The 15,411-nt window shown below is 41.3% G+C and overlaps 1 protein-coding gene across 1 annotated transcript in view; it reads right to left on the bottom strand.

Annotated features, from left to right (window-relative positions):
* The window catches only part of LOC108790317 (collagen alpha-1(XXI) chain-like), a 173,511-nt gene that overhangs the window by 85,343 nt on the left and 72,757 nt on the right, over window positions 1-15,411 (bottom strand). The window contains exons 4-6 of the mRNA XM_018560551.1: window positions 9,274-9,442; window positions 8,970-9,186; window positions 7,234-7,407 (exon numbers count right to left, since the gene is read on the bottom strand). Of these exons, the coding sequence (XP_018416053.1) occupies window positions 7,234-7,407; window positions 8,970-9,186; window positions 9,274-9,442 (560 nt within the window). The remainder of the gene's footprint in view (window positions 1-7,233; window positions 7,408-8,969; window positions 9,187-9,273; window positions 9,443-15,411) is intronic.

Genomic DNA, 15,411 nt, shown 5'->3' with positions numbered 1-15,411 from the left:
GAGCGGCGCGCGCGGGGGGGCGTGTCTGAGCGGACGTCTAAAGACGCCCGCTCAGATCTAGAGAGCTCGGGCCGGCCGTTTTTTTACTACGGCCGGCCCGGAGGTGGTTAAGGAAAACAATGTGATGTTACCCTAATGCAACTTTGTACTCCACTGCAGCATGACATATTTTGGAGGCTGTGTGGAGTTATGGAATGTCTTGGTCACAAGACAAGCGCATAATGATAGCAACAAATCCTGTAGCTATTACCCCTCCCCTCTTTTCTATGGCTAGTTCTGAAAACTTTGCTTGTTTGAGGCATGAGGTACTGTTCATAATAGAGGAGGCACTGCATGTAGTAGAGAGGTATGAAGCACTGCATGTGATTGAAAGGAATGAGGTGCTATAGGAATAGCCATGTCTCAGTGTTTGCTGATGATACTAAAATTGTGAGGGTAGTAGACACAGATTTAGACATTATAACATTACAGGAGGACCTGGAGAAAATCGGGGAGTGGGCAACTGTATGGCAGATGAAATTCAATGTCGATAAATGTAAAGTAATGCACCTTGGAGTTAAAAACAGGCCAATGGACTATACATTTATGGGTGTGCCACTAGGGAAGTCGGAAACGGAGAAGGATTTGGGGGTCATTATAGACCGCAGATTGAAGAACAGCTCGCAGTGCCAGGCTGCTGTAAACAAAGCAAGCAGAGTGCTGTCTTGCATTAAGAAGGGAATGTATTTCAGAGACAAGTCTATAATTTTGCCACTTTACAGATCACTGGATTGGCCACATCAGGAGTATGCGGTCCAGTTTTGATCACCGATACTCAGAAAGGATGCCCTTGAGCTAGAAAAAGTCCAGAGGAGGGCAACCAAACTTATTAAGGGGTTCGAGGACCTGAACTATGAAACAAGGTTGTTAAAATGAAATATGTTCTCTTTGGAGGTTAGGAGATTAAGGCGACAGCAACATTATTAACAAACTGTTTACAGTTAGCTCCGTCTGGAACTTGCTGCCGCAGGAAGTGATCTCAGCTAAGAGTGTGGAATCATTCAAGAAACTCCTGGACGAGTTCCTCGGAGACCATAATATAAAGGGGTACAGGTACGCCTAAGAGCAAAATCCCACATGGACTAATACACACGCACACACCTGCTCAAACATAAATGCATACACACAATAGGTTGGACTTGATGGACTTATGTCTTTATTCAACCTCAAATACAATGTAACTATGTAACTATGATTTGGTTATGGTATGCTAATTAGATGCTAACAAATTTTCTGTGACTGGAAAAAAAAGTTCTAACTGCAATTGTTGTTTGCTTGGATGTCTGATAAAAATGCTGTTTAACTCATTAAAGTTGTGCTCTCAGTCTTTCAACACAAAATAGCTATGGTGTAATTATTACGGTAAGGGCCTGCCTTTGAGATGGGGATTGGCAATTTCCTTGTGGGTGTGTTTTCCAACAGCCAAGCAATATTCCTGATTTTTATACAGAACAATTTTGCTCAGGTACGTTCCTTTTTATTGGACTTATGCAACCTGCTACAGTGATTATACATGTAGTTGAATACTTACTTTGTGCATCATTTCTTCCTTTTGGCAGAACAAGAATGAGTGACTTTTTTCTTCAGTAGCTTTATAGGCCAATGTCTTGGGAATAAGTGAATAACTTTGCAAACCACACACTAAGGCTTTCACACATCACTACTAAGAAAACATTAGACCTAACATTATATTCCGAAATGATAAACTGAACTTTAAAAGTGTATATTTTACAACCCTGCAAATCCCTTAAATGGAACCCACAGGATATCACTTGCAGGATTGTGGTTTCCCAGGGCATACTAAAGTACTAGCACATGTTTAAAAACGTTATGGTTGAGATTGGTTATGGTAACCTTTGGGCTACTTACTGTACAAATCAGATTTCTTTTTGGAAATTGTTCAGGAATAATTGAACATAATTTAATTTGATAACATCTGGCTGCCAACATATAAGCATCCACAAATCCACCAAACTCCTTATGTAATCTACATATTTTTGGCTTTTTGTGGGATCACTTAGGTTTAGCAACAGCTACAATGGTTTAAGAAGCTTATACGCTGTGTGTATGTGTGTGTGTGTGTGTGTGTGTGTGTAAGCATGCCTTTTCTGCTGCCATGTTATGCATTGTCTTATCAGTGAGATATCCTAATATCTTTAAATATTGCAAATTGTCTGGTCAACAGCTGAGCCAATTGCATTAAGGCACAAATGTTGTTAGCATATCTTTAAATCTTTTAAATCTTTACATCTTTTATTGACACTGATAAATATCAGCTAGGGTAATTGCATCTGTATCTTCCAGAACTAGTGCCTAGTTACTTTAATATAGAACCCCAGCCAAAACATTTTGGCTTTGGAAAGAGTAAGAAGGTTTTAAGACTTTTCTAAGGCTTTTATTATTATCTGTGTCACCATGTGTCCATGTAAAAGTGATATGTAATCTTCGTTTTAAAGGGGAATCAGCGGGGGGCACACGGGGGGCAAGGAATAAGCTAGGGGGGGCAATTGCCCCCCTTGCCCCTCTGTAGAGACGCCTATGGGCGTAACCTGCATTGTCCCTTCCAAATAACCAGACACCTGTAGCCTGGATTGTTGTCCCCTGCTTACGTCCACTCACAGCTCCAAATCTCCTATAGTTTTATCAGGTGTGACCTTTATCCTCTGCCTTATCCAGTGAGGGGTTTTCTGTAGCTATGCTAGATTTAATGGGCCAACTTGCAGCTTCGCTGACTCTAAATGCAGAAGTTGTAAGAGTTGCTCTACATCTTCACCTCTAGATTCTTTGTATGATATCCCAAACTTGTAGTGGCCTCCATGTCTGCAGTTGCAAATATATTGTCTGAAGAAGGTTGTCCCAGGACTTTGTTAGACAAATCTGTGCCCGAGGTGCCTCAGTCAGCTGAAATACTGTAGCTCCCAAGCTAAAATATACAATATCAGCTCCTAACATTGCTGTGCAAGTCACAATGGAACAGCTAGTAGCTTATACTAGTGCTGTTACCAGTCTGAGATCTCTGGAAGACCCCAAGACAATCAAAACCTTTCTGGTACACTCCTTACTCCAACCTGGTCTTTAAGGAGACTGGATTACTCCAAACAAATTATTTACTCCAAACATGACCAAAAAAACAGCACTAGTGGTGTTGTCCTTTGCTCTTCTACCCCCTTTTGTTTGTGCTTGCTAAGGCCAATCTCATCAAACCAGAAAATCCCCAACACCAATGTGTCAAGCAGACTTTTATTATGTTTAGTGGGGTAGTTGGGTAGCGCTGATAGTAGATGTGCAGGCTCTTGAGGTACAGATTGAAGTATCCTGTGTAGTACTAGAAAACAAAAAGAAAAAAAAGAACACCACAACCTAGAGCAATCACTGGCGATAGGGAGAAGGTATAGTAAGTGGGTAGTGTGTTGCACTCAAATGGCCTGGGGCTCATAAACAGACTCAGTAATAGTTGGACCTTCCTAATTGGATCGTAAGTCAATATTGGTGGAGACAGGGGCCCTGAGGAAGTGGAAACAGAGGAAGCGACCAGCGCCTAACACTGTTAGCATACATGGACTAGTTTAAATAAAAATGCACTCACATGATTCTGGGATGATGTACGTCTTTCAGGACATATGGTGCTGTGGTGGAGGAATCCCCGGACCTGCTGAGTGCTGTGATGGTGGTCTGTCCTAGATGCGCTGTATAATGCCTGTGGGCTGATAACTGTAGCCCACTTGCTGAGTGGGGTTATTAGTTATCCGGTGGTCTATCCTGGCGGAGTAACAGCTGGAGGGATAACTGTGAAGGAGTAGAAGGCTTGTCCTGAATATCCTGGCAGAGCGGCACCTAGAAGGTGCAGAGGAGAGCAAAAGCCAGCTCACATTGTGATGGTGAAAGTGGCGAGGCAAGCTGGCCAGTCAGATGCACTGTATAATGCATGTGGGATGGTAACTGTAACTTGCTGGGTGGGGTGAGTAGTTATCTGGTGGTCCATTCTGGTGGAGTGACAGCTGGAGGGATAATTGTGGAGGAGTAGATGACTTATCCTTTATATCCTGGCAGAGTGGCAGTTGGAAGGTACTGAGGAAGGCAAAAACCAGCTCACATTGTAGGGGTGGAAGTGGCGGTGCAAGGTGGTGAGTCAGAGCAGCAGCCGGTGAGCATGAAGAAAAGCCGGACAATGTGTGTAGTGACAATGCAGTAACTGGCAGGTGATGGATAGAGAAGGGACCGCATTGTTTTATCTCACCCCCTTTTACGCTACTTATTCATCTCCCCAACTGTTGGTCGAGTGGTATTTTTGGCTTATTGCTATTAACATTTATAATGCATACCCGCTCTCTTTTGATGAAAACATTTTCTCAAAAATGTTTTTCTCTAATCTATTATGGACATATGGGTGCAGTCCTCTTTGAAAGATTAGATCTCAGCTCTGATAAAGCTCTCGGTTAAACGGACTCCAACACATTAATAAAAATTAGTTTACTCTGCAGACCCGTTCCGGAGATGCAACATTGGCATCTTGAACCACATGGTGCAGGCGCAGTTGATATATACTATGATATATTTTGATGGTGCATGTATACATCAGGAAGTATGTGTGATTATGTCCGGCATAGCCTGCATGGTTGCGGATTCGCAGCTGCAGGTGAGTCTGTAATGGCAACCGGGGTACTCTCTGATTGGGGGAACCATTTTGATTGAATAAGGAGGAGCATTAGTATTTTATAAATTGAAGTGACGTATAACATCAGCAGACTCTGATGAAGGGGGTACACCCCGGAAAAACTTGGCTGGATTCTGAGCCTTCAGAAACTGTTGCATCACTTAGAGTATTTGGGTCTTATTCTAGGCACTGCTTCCCCAAGAAAAAGTTTTAACTATCTACTCTAAGAACTCTGATCCTGATTCTACAGTCCAGAAGCCACCTAACTCTGTGATTCTGCATGATAATTTTGGGCCTAACGGTAGCCTCCTTTGAGGCAGTTCCATTTGCTCAGTTCCACTGCACACCCTTACAAAACAACATGCTGTTGTTGTGGGACAGATTGGTTTAGTCTCTAGACAAATCAGTTCACTTGACACCCAAGACCAGATTGCCTCTGACCTGGTGGCTCAGGAATTCAGCTCTGGATTTGAGAAAATCATCACTCCCAATCTCATAGAAGATTATCACATCAGATGCCAGCCTGAAGGGCTGTGGAGGAGTACTAGACACCTGGTTAGTGCAGGGGACTTAGTGAAAAGAGGAATCTCACCTACCAATCAACAGCTGTAAGTGGTTTAGCAGCCCCTACAATGCTGTACACCCCCACTAGAAGGTCATCCAATCAGGATCAGTCAGACAACTATCAGGGAGGAACCAGAAGTATGACTGCAGCAAACGAGGTAACAAGGGTTCTAACATGGGCAGAACTTCATGTTTCAGCCTTGTTCATATACCAGCCATGAACAATTATCAGATAGACTACCTCAGCCAACAGTGTCTGGATTAAGGGAAGTGGTTCCTAAGTGTTTTAAGGCCTGTGTCAAAGTTGGGGGACGCTGGATGTGTACCTTCTGGCCTCCAGATTCAACAACAAACTGGGCAGTTTTTTTTTCCAGATGCAGAGATCCTTTGGCAGAAGCAGTGGATTCTCTGGTGACCACTGAGTGATAAATACAGCCTGAGCTATGCTTTTCTTCCTCTGAAACTCATTGTTCATCTACTTCATAGGATCCAGATGGAGAATGATACTCATAGCTCCACTCCGAACTGGTGGATGTGGTACTCTGACCTGATCAATCTTCTGGCAGACACCCAGTGGGCTCTTCCAGATCAGCCAGAAACATTTAAAAGCTAAGAAGTCTACCCCTTCTAAGGACTACCATCACACATGGAAGGCTTACTTGATGTGGTGCGAGAAAAGAAAGTTTCACCACAGGAAATACTCCATGGGAAAAATTCAAACCGTTTTTACAATCTGGAATAAATCAGCATTTGGTCCTGAGCACCATGAAAGGCCAGATCCTGGCCCTTGTGATCTTATTCCAAAGACTTCGAGCCACTCATTGGTTAAGACTTTTCTACAGGGTATACTGTATCTCATGTGGATCCCCTGTGACTAAATGAGATCTAAATTTGGTCAGTACTTCAAAGACCATCTTTTGAACCTCCTTAATATATTTCCCTTTCTACTCTCACTCACAATTTGGCATTCTTTGTGGTCCTTATCTCTGCAAGATGTGTTTCTGAGCTAGCGTGTTTATCTAGCAGTTTTGGCCTTTCGCCTCAATCAGGACTTTCTATTCTGCTCTAGTACATCAGAAGGAGATTTCCCTTCAATGCATGTATGCAGTTTGTGCTGTTTACCTCTTAGCCACTAATCTCAACTAAACTTATACTTTGTTTTTGTCATTCTGGATGGTCCCAGTAAAGGAGAACCAGGTTTTTGCTAAGACAGACCAGGTGGCTCAGACAGATCATTGCTCTAGCTTATGGCTTGAGAACAAGGTACCGCCTTTCACTGCCAAGGTGTACTCTACCAGGTCTGTGAGTGCCTCTTGGGCTTTTAGACATCAGGCAACTTTTTTTGCAGATTTGCAAGCCTGCCATCTGGCCTTCTGTTCATACTTTCTTGAATTTTTACCAGGTGGATGTTCAGTCCTCATCTGAAGGTCCTTCAAGCAGCTCTTTGGGCTGCAGGCTGTCCCCATTTTTTTCTGTTTTGTTATGTAGGCCTGTTTGCATTTTGTTTGCTGTGCTTCCCACCCCTCAGTTGGACTACTTTTAGACATCCTAATGAGAATAACTACTGATCCTTTGTTCCTAATTGAACTATAAAGAAAACAGGATTTTTGTACTTACCGTGAAATCCTTTTCTTCGGTTTCATTAGGCGATAATCTCTCCTACGACAATCTCTCCTAGGTACTGCTTTTCCACAAAACTGAAGCATGCTGTACATGGGAGGGATTATACCTGACTGGCCACTGGCTTTTTTGTTTGCCAGTGTCGAAATTCTCCTGTAGGCTGCAGTGTAACCATAACAGAATAACTTCTGATACTGTGTCCATTAATCAACTCCAAAAATGGATTTTGTACAATGTAGTAGGTACAAAAATTCTGTTCTATGGCTCTTGGTACTAATATATTGTTTGAAAAAGCCTGCAAAAACTGGAATTCCCCAATAACAGTAAATACATAATTATGTAAATTAATCATTTACCTGGGCAGATTCATCTCTACCAGTGTATTTTCCAATCTGAGTTTTCCCACTGATAAATATTCCTATAACTGGAAGTAGTTTTCTTGTCTCAATGTCTTGATCATCTATATATAAAGTTGCATCTTCCTCTGTTACTAAAATTCTTATTTGGTGCCAACTTTCATCAAATAGCTTCTACATGGTAAGAGAAATTTAAAAAAATGACTCTGATTAATTGTTAATTAATTATGTTTGCTAAATCAATAGTCAGATATTAGCAATAGCCAAACATTGAAGAGGAAATAAGTCAAATGAACTATGGAAATTGTTCCCAAACCTACAGCAGTATAAACATTAAATTTAGCAAGATAAGTAAAACCAACAGCAACTTTTAAGTAAAGATCCACTAGACCAAGGTTTTTTTTTTGCCCGCAAAACGTAGACAGAGGGCGAAGTACTAGTCACCAGTATTGCCTGTGGTCTCCTTATAGCCTATAGCCAATGCTGTGTTGAGGTGGATTGTGGTGTAGCATGATAAAATGCAGACATGCTGAACCTATGCACAACACAACTCACCTGAGATTTCATTATGGTTTAAGGAAAAAATAAAGAAAAACTGCATGGCACCACCCCCACACAATGGACACCAGCCCACATGGTAAAGCAATCTTTGTGAATGAGCACTTAGTTATCCGATATTTATCAACTAGATTATACTTGCTGGGATAAAAGACTGGACGAAAAAAAATTCTTCAGTCCTGCTTCCCAGTTAAAAACCCCAAATCTTTTTCTTGATTGTGATTAATATTGGGTGAGAATGTTTTACCTGTATTTTTTATAGCAGCAATTTTGAGGTCATCAGGTACATTGTTGCACCATCTTGCATATTTCTATTATTTGTTGATAGGGCAGCACTCAATGTTAACAATGTTTTAACAAGTAAAATATAAGCAGGTTTGTCCACACAGAAGTGCTGCCAAAAGGATGAAAGTTTGGGAATCAGGTGGTGCTGGGAGGGAGGAATAATGAAATAGTGTTTTGTATGGGGGGGGGAGGTTTTAGCCATTAAGGGGTCTATTCACGAAGCAGCCGAAGGATCTAGTCGTAGCTTCGGCCGATCCTTCGGCTAGCTTCGGCCCAAGGACCCCAGGATTCACAATAGCTCGTACAGCTCCCGAACAGCCGAGCGGCTCAGTCAAGCGGAAGGCATATGCTGAGCATGTTCGGCCGACCCGAAGCCACGTGAAGTCACCCGATGTACGGCTGAAATCAGCCGTACCAGCCTGAAGTGAATAGCCGAACAGCATTCGGCTCACTTCGCTTTAGGTCGGTCATTCACTCGGCTGCCTACGGCAGCTTAGTGAATAGACCCCTAAGTCTTTTAACTCTGCAGGTATAATTTGTTTCATAAAGTGTCTTCTTTTTGGCCTATTTTTCTTTCTTGAAATATTTAGTTGCTTATATTACCTTATTGCACAAGTGTTGTACATATTTATCTGATGGACAAATGCTTACACAATGCTTAGGTGTGAATGGGAACCATTGAAAACAATTAGATTCATCGTGTTGAGCATTGTCACACTTAAGGAAACATGCAACAAAATGTTCAGGTGTGCATGGGAGCTAGAAAGTGTTATTGTTAGGATAATAGCCTCTTATTTAAAGAACTGACCAGGCGTAAAATGCACATGCATTACTAAAGTAAACATATGCTTTAAAAAGGCCTGTGCAAAGGTTACAGATAGAAAATATAATACCTTTACTCCAGGTTTTACAAATGTGATAACCTGGTTGTCATTTGTTTGGCTGGTTGTAGTAAATGATAATGTTTTATCTTCTCCATTTAAAGAAACAGCAGCTTGTATGGTCCCATCAATTGCAACTATTCTCCACAGATCCCATTTCTTCTTTATTTTAAATCGCTGAGTTGACACAAAGACATAGGAAGGAGGAAGACCTTCTGGAAAAACATTTCTGGAAAAAAAAATGTAATTTACAAAAGTGGAATTATTCTAGATGCCCCTAACCCCCAAAAAATAATAACAATGATATAAATAATACCTTGTTAATTCTGTAAGATCAGTTTGTGATGTTATTTCAAATGCTTTAGTGGTAGGGATAGAGCCTTCGACTCTCTTGGCTTTTTTTTTATTTAGTCCCAGTCCTAATAGTATGTCAAATCCCTTTTCATCTCTGGCTGCCACTGGTATTCTTGTGGGACAAACAGATTCTGCAGTGCAAAAAGAAATGCATTTACAGTAATACAATTACCAGACCAGACCATGCAAGACTCGTGTTTACAACCGACGCACACTTTTCTAGCATCATTTTCAAGAAAAATAATAATATACAAGATTCATGCTCCTAAGCTTAGGAGCTTACTCTAATAGGTTTTCTGTCCAGTTGTCGAGATTCTAAGGAATGATGGGTTCATAGTCACACAGTTAACTCGGAAAAGGAATTGAAAGCATAGCTAAAAGGAATTTAAACTGTACCTGACGGGTAAAAAAAATGGCCACAAAGCTGTCCCTGCAAAAACAGAGAGTAAACACTTACCTGTCCCATGTCCCGCGGCCCACAGTGCCAAGCACCACTCCATGGAGGAGAAATCTATTCTTCTGAGAAACCAATACTGGACTTCCGGTTCCGGCGCCTGATGTTTTTGTTTTGTTCTTTTTCGGCACGAAGCAATGGTCCCGTTGACCGTTAAATACTGGCCGTTATAGCCAGGGCTTTTGCCCCCACAATTTATGGTTTTTGGGTACTAACAGCTACTATTAGGTGGTACAAGTTGACTAGATATTTCACCTTGGTCTCACAATGGTCATGTGAGCTAATATGGTTAGGAGCACACAGCCCGATCCAAATACTGGATGTAAAATTGCATACTGTCATGCTAAAGTATACGGTATTAATAATGGACATGTTTTCTTGTGATTTCTTCCAGCTGGTTCTCAGTCCAATATGAGAGTGATCTCCTGGAATATTAATGGCCTAAGATCCCCAGCTAAACGTATGATGGTCCTCCGACATCTAAAAAAGTTGAAAGCAGACATAGTGTTCCTACAGGAAACGCATCTTTCCAAAGAAGATATTAATAGATTACACAAATTGTGGGTGGGCGAGATTATCAGCTCCCCTGCGGTGGGAAGACGAGCTGGGGTAGCGATACTGTTTAACAAATCTTTACCATATAATGTACTACATGTTGATACAGACCAACAGGGGCGTAAATTGCGGGTCAAAATCAAGATACACAAAAAAAATTTCTCATTATATAACGTATACTTCCCAAACTCCCCTACCGCCGCATATTTCCAGGAGATCACCTCATGGATACTACAGGACGACAACCCAAATAAGCTCATAGGGGGAGATTTTAACTCAGTTATGGCTCTGAACGAGGATAGGTCGGGCAAAATGAAAACCCACTCTGGGCCAGGAACCCCCCTCCATACTCCCCTGCTTGAATTGTCTACCAACGCTAACCTCGTGGACGTTTGGAGGGTCAGGAATCCCCTGGATCGTGAGTACACACACTTCTCACCTGTACACGGCTCCTTTGCCAGGTTGGACTACTTCCTGGCAACGGAGACAGTGGACTCACTAGTCACAGACACTACATTGTACCCCATAGCCATATCTGATCATGCACCAATACTGATTCAGCTACAGTCCTCTCTCCCGAGAGGGGACTTTTATATTTGGCGTTTTCCTTCACATTTATATGCAGACTCCTCCTTTAAGAACATGCTGGTGGAGGCATTGCGAGAATATGAGTCCTTCAACGGAGCTCATAAAAACACACCTACTCTTTACTAGAAACCAATACTTCTGGAAGTGTTGATCTCGTTTGTCTCTTACTGTGATCAGCGGTTCCTATGTTACTATTGGACACAGTTCCTCTTAAATAGAGCAGTATTTGGTGGCACAGGCAGAGGGAGAGGCAAGTATTGCCTCTCTTATTTAGCCGGTTTCTGGCCATTTATTTACCTAACAGGGACGCAATGGTGCTTTCTTTGACACTTACTGTCCAAGGAAATCAGGCTGAATGGAATAGCAGCATATGAAATTATGTATGCAATCTTCATGGCCAAATACTTTATATCTGTGCATGAACACTGTGATACCACCACATGGGTTTTGCAATTACACAGACTTGTATTGGTATGCATTTAAAGACAACAAAAGCCTGTCAACCTACCTCCTTAGTGAATCAGTACACATTTCATGATGCAAGCCACATTTGTAGGTGAATTAGCCGATATAGACCAGCTACCGTGGTTGTGCAAAATTCCATGAGCATCATTTGGGTGTGGTAAATACTGTACAAGTATGCTTTGGCAGGTTTTGTAAACCTTTTGTATAAAGTAACATTTTAAAGGATTTCCAAGTATACTTTATATTTTTTAAGGGTTCATTATCTTCCCAAATATCTCTTAGTTTTGATTAAAATAAAATGCTAGCTTGAAATTATCAACACATTCTCATGCATCGACTTGAAACTTGGTTATCTGAATGATATTAAAACATTCCAAAAATCAATCTGCATCACTGCTCTATTTTAGTTCAAAAGCTCTTAGTGGATTGCACCACTTAATGTGTTTTTAAGACCTTTCCTTACTACTAGTAGACATTTGGTCACATTCACTGTCTGCAGTGTGTATCTGGCAAAAACTACTCAGCTGTTCCCACCCTTGGATATTCTCTGAGTCAGCATTTTATTGGCAGACAGTGGATAATGCACCAAGCAGTTTAATAACCTTAAAAAGCAAGATGACAGGGAACTCTTCCAATGTATATTTGTTTAACCTCTTCCTAATTTGACACCTTTCTAAATATAATTAATTTACTTAAAAACTTGGTACATGGTACATGCACGCTTTCACATAAAAGTGCTGCTAATCAATTTCCATAAAGGTAATGCAAACCGGAAGAGAAGAAAAAGCACTGGTTGAGTACTGCCAACTAACATCAGACAGGAGAGATAAATAACAGGATCCAAAGAGAATGACACTATAATTAGCTGTGCTAGAATACTTAATAATTTAGCTTCTTCAGACCTTAAAATGGTTTAAACTCTGTGTTGTATCATCGATCAAAATAGCACACAGTTGTTCTAAATATCTAAAAGAAAAGCATAATAGTAGCAATGGAAATGTTAGGGTGGAACTGTTTCCTGTAGTGTATCAGACGCGGAAATTGAGCTTTATAGTGAAACTGTTGAAACCCAAACCAGTCAAAACTTATTTTTTTATTTTTGAATGGGGATGGGATAGGGATATTCCTGGTTAGTTTGAAACCCATCACTGGGACAGAAATTGAGGAGAATTCTCCCACATCAGATCAAACATTAATGAGGAACTGAACTCTGGAAGCTCAAAACAAGACAGGCAGGGGACAAAGGACTAGTGACCTGACGGGCCATTCCTTGTTTTGCACTGTGACTCTCTGTGGAGGTGGTCATCTTGCTAGAGATAGGATTTTGCTTCCCTAATGTCAGAACCTCTAGCAAAGAGAACAAATCTCATTCCATATCTCCCGAGACTAGCAGTCAGAGGCAGCAGTGCCTTAGCTGTTACAATACAGATATTCAGTTATGAGGCTGTAGACACAGAAGAGCGTAGGCACACTTACATGCAGGGAAGAACACTGAGTTTTTCACAATACGGTCAAGACAGGAGGTACTTTTCCAGGGTATTGCTTAGGCACAACTGACATATCTAAGTGTTCCATATAACATATGCAAATTTTCACTTTCCTGACACACATCCTAAACCTTTCTCAGTCTATTGGAATATTTGTTTTTATTGCTTCCCGTATCTCGATGTAAAATGAAACCACTGACCGAGATACTTTCAACAAGGCAAAGCAGTGTACTGTTCTGGTATCCATGCAGGATCTTCCCTTTTGTTCTGTTTCCATGCCAGATTTTTCCCTCTGTCCTGGATGTTTGGCTGCGAGCCTATGGGGATTCACAGGGCTGCAACCAATCATCTCTCTTCCTCCCTATTTAGGTTCAGCTTACCTGTTGCTCAGCGTTCGAGCAACGAGTCTGTTCCTGCTGCCAGACCCTCCTGTGTTCTTTGTGATTTCCCTTAGAGTTTCTGGAGATATTCCATAATCTTTTGTTCCCCTGAAATTCTTGTGTATCCCTGTGGATTCCCTGCTTGGAAGTTTACCCTCCTTGCTGTTCCCTCTGTCCCTGTTTGCTCTCAGTCAGTTGTTTTTCCCCATGGAAGTCTGTGAGCTGCCATACTTGTCAGTCTACTGTATTGCTTTTGAGTGCCCTCTGTTCACTCCAGTTTGACTGTTTTTTTATCTGCCCTGCTCTTTTCCTGAGTCTACCTGCTCTTCGCAGTAGCAGTTTCTAACTATCCTAGTAACCACTTCGCATTACCCTGTGATACCTTTCCCTGTCTTGTACTGTTCCTTGTACCTTGGTACTTCACACTCTTCCTGTGTGATACACCTCCTGTGGACCTTACCTTCCTTGTGGGTTTATTCTTGTATGCTTATCTTCACTCTCTGTGAGCCAACTCCTGTTTTCCTTGAGCCTTATTGTGTGTATTTCTTATATAGCTCAACTTTTGTGTTACGCTCTGCCCTTGTGCGTATCTGCTTTTCTGTCCAGTGCTTGTGTATATGCCTATTCCTTGTGTGTGGTTCATCTGTACACTGAACCCCGAGTACCTGTTTCTGTGTTCATCTTCCTGTGCATCTTGTATTTCTGTGCTATGTATGTTGTCTGAATTCACTCTTTTCATCACCTTTGGTTCTCATTGCCTTTGTGTCTCTTCCTGCATACCCTTACATTTATACTATACCTAGTACTTTGTGTGTACTCAGTCCTCTTGTCTTGTGTGCTGGCATTGTAGTGCACTCAGTGCTCTGTGTGGGTGCCATTTCTCTGTGATGCTACTGTGTGCTCAGGTGGCCTTTGCAACCTTCCCGCAGTCTCTTGTCCTACTTGCAATTGAGTTAATTGTCCTGGTGCTGTACTGTCTTTTTATTCCCTTAGCACTTCAGCCACCTGTGACTGTATGGGTGTGTTGAAGGGCTGCAACCTGGGAGCTGTCTTCAGCACAACATCCTCACCATCAGAGGCTCTGGAGAAGACCAAGCTCTCCTTAGACCCTGCGCCTCTGGCACAGCCACGTTTCTTGTGCAGATTCCTTGTGCCAGGCTCCCAGCATTTAGCATAACCTGCATCCATTCACTCTCTGAGACCTGTGTCCCAGGCCTGATTCCTGTTCCAGTCAGTTCCAAACTGCCCCACTGAACCTGTAGCCTACATAACCCGTGCCTCTGGTTCCCAGACTGTGACAGTTATGTATAATATTTCCCCAATGATTTAGTCTATTGACATTACAACATAAAAAGCTTTATGAACAATGAATATTTTACATACGTTTAACTAACTAAGAAAATTCAAAGTGCAACAGGTGTTCATTAGGACATAGAACTTTTTTGTTAACCCAGCTGTAAATAAACACTTCAAGTTATTTGCTATTCAGTAGGACAAAAGGAAAAGGGCTGCTAATGATGAGGTAACAATAAAAGATACATTACTGCACACCAAAAATATTTTCATGGCACGTCAGACCTGAAAATACTGTTACAAAAACTTGGTAATTCTGGGAAATGGCAATCAAATATGGCACAATGGGCCATCAGTGCTGCTATAAAACATTTATTGGAAACTTTGTCAGCAGGTATTGCTTATTACACAAGGAAATCCACAGAAGGCAGGCAATTTCTGTTAATTCTTTTAACAAAATCATATAGTAAGCACAGTATTTAAAGTCACATTTTGTAATATAACTTTATTTAGTCTTTATTTAGTTTCTAATAAAGTGTTTTTTTAATGTTAGACCTTAGCAAGGTCCCTTTAATCTCCAAATTAGCTGCATCCTTACATAAATTTGTATTTTTATACAAGAAGAATATCAAGAAATAGAAAACATATGAGCAATTCCTTGTGCAGGAGGAGCATACAGTAGATTTAAAAAGTGTAGCAAATAAATATTATCAATTTAGGGAAAGTATATACTGTATTTGGCAGAAACTTGAGTAGAGTTTGTAGTAGTGGTTGTTGTGGTTGTGTGATAAAGTTCCATTTGCCATACACAATCCAATTTTCAAACACAAATTGCTACAATCCTTATTATCATACACTTAATATCTAACATGTCTTTA

The sequence above is a fragment of the Nanorana parkeri genome, unplaced genomic scaffold, assembly GCF_000935625.1.
Source record: "Nanorana parkeri isolate BGI_ZX_2015 unplaced genomic scaffold, ASM93562v1 scaffold464, whole genome shotgun sequence".
In the NCBI taxonomy this organism is placed as follows: domain Eukaryota; kingdom Metazoa; phylum Chordata; class Amphibia; order Anura; family Dicroglossidae; genus Nanorana; species Nanorana parkeri.
Note: the sequence above shows the minus strand (reverse complement) of the source record. Positions and strands in the feature narration are given on the sequence as shown.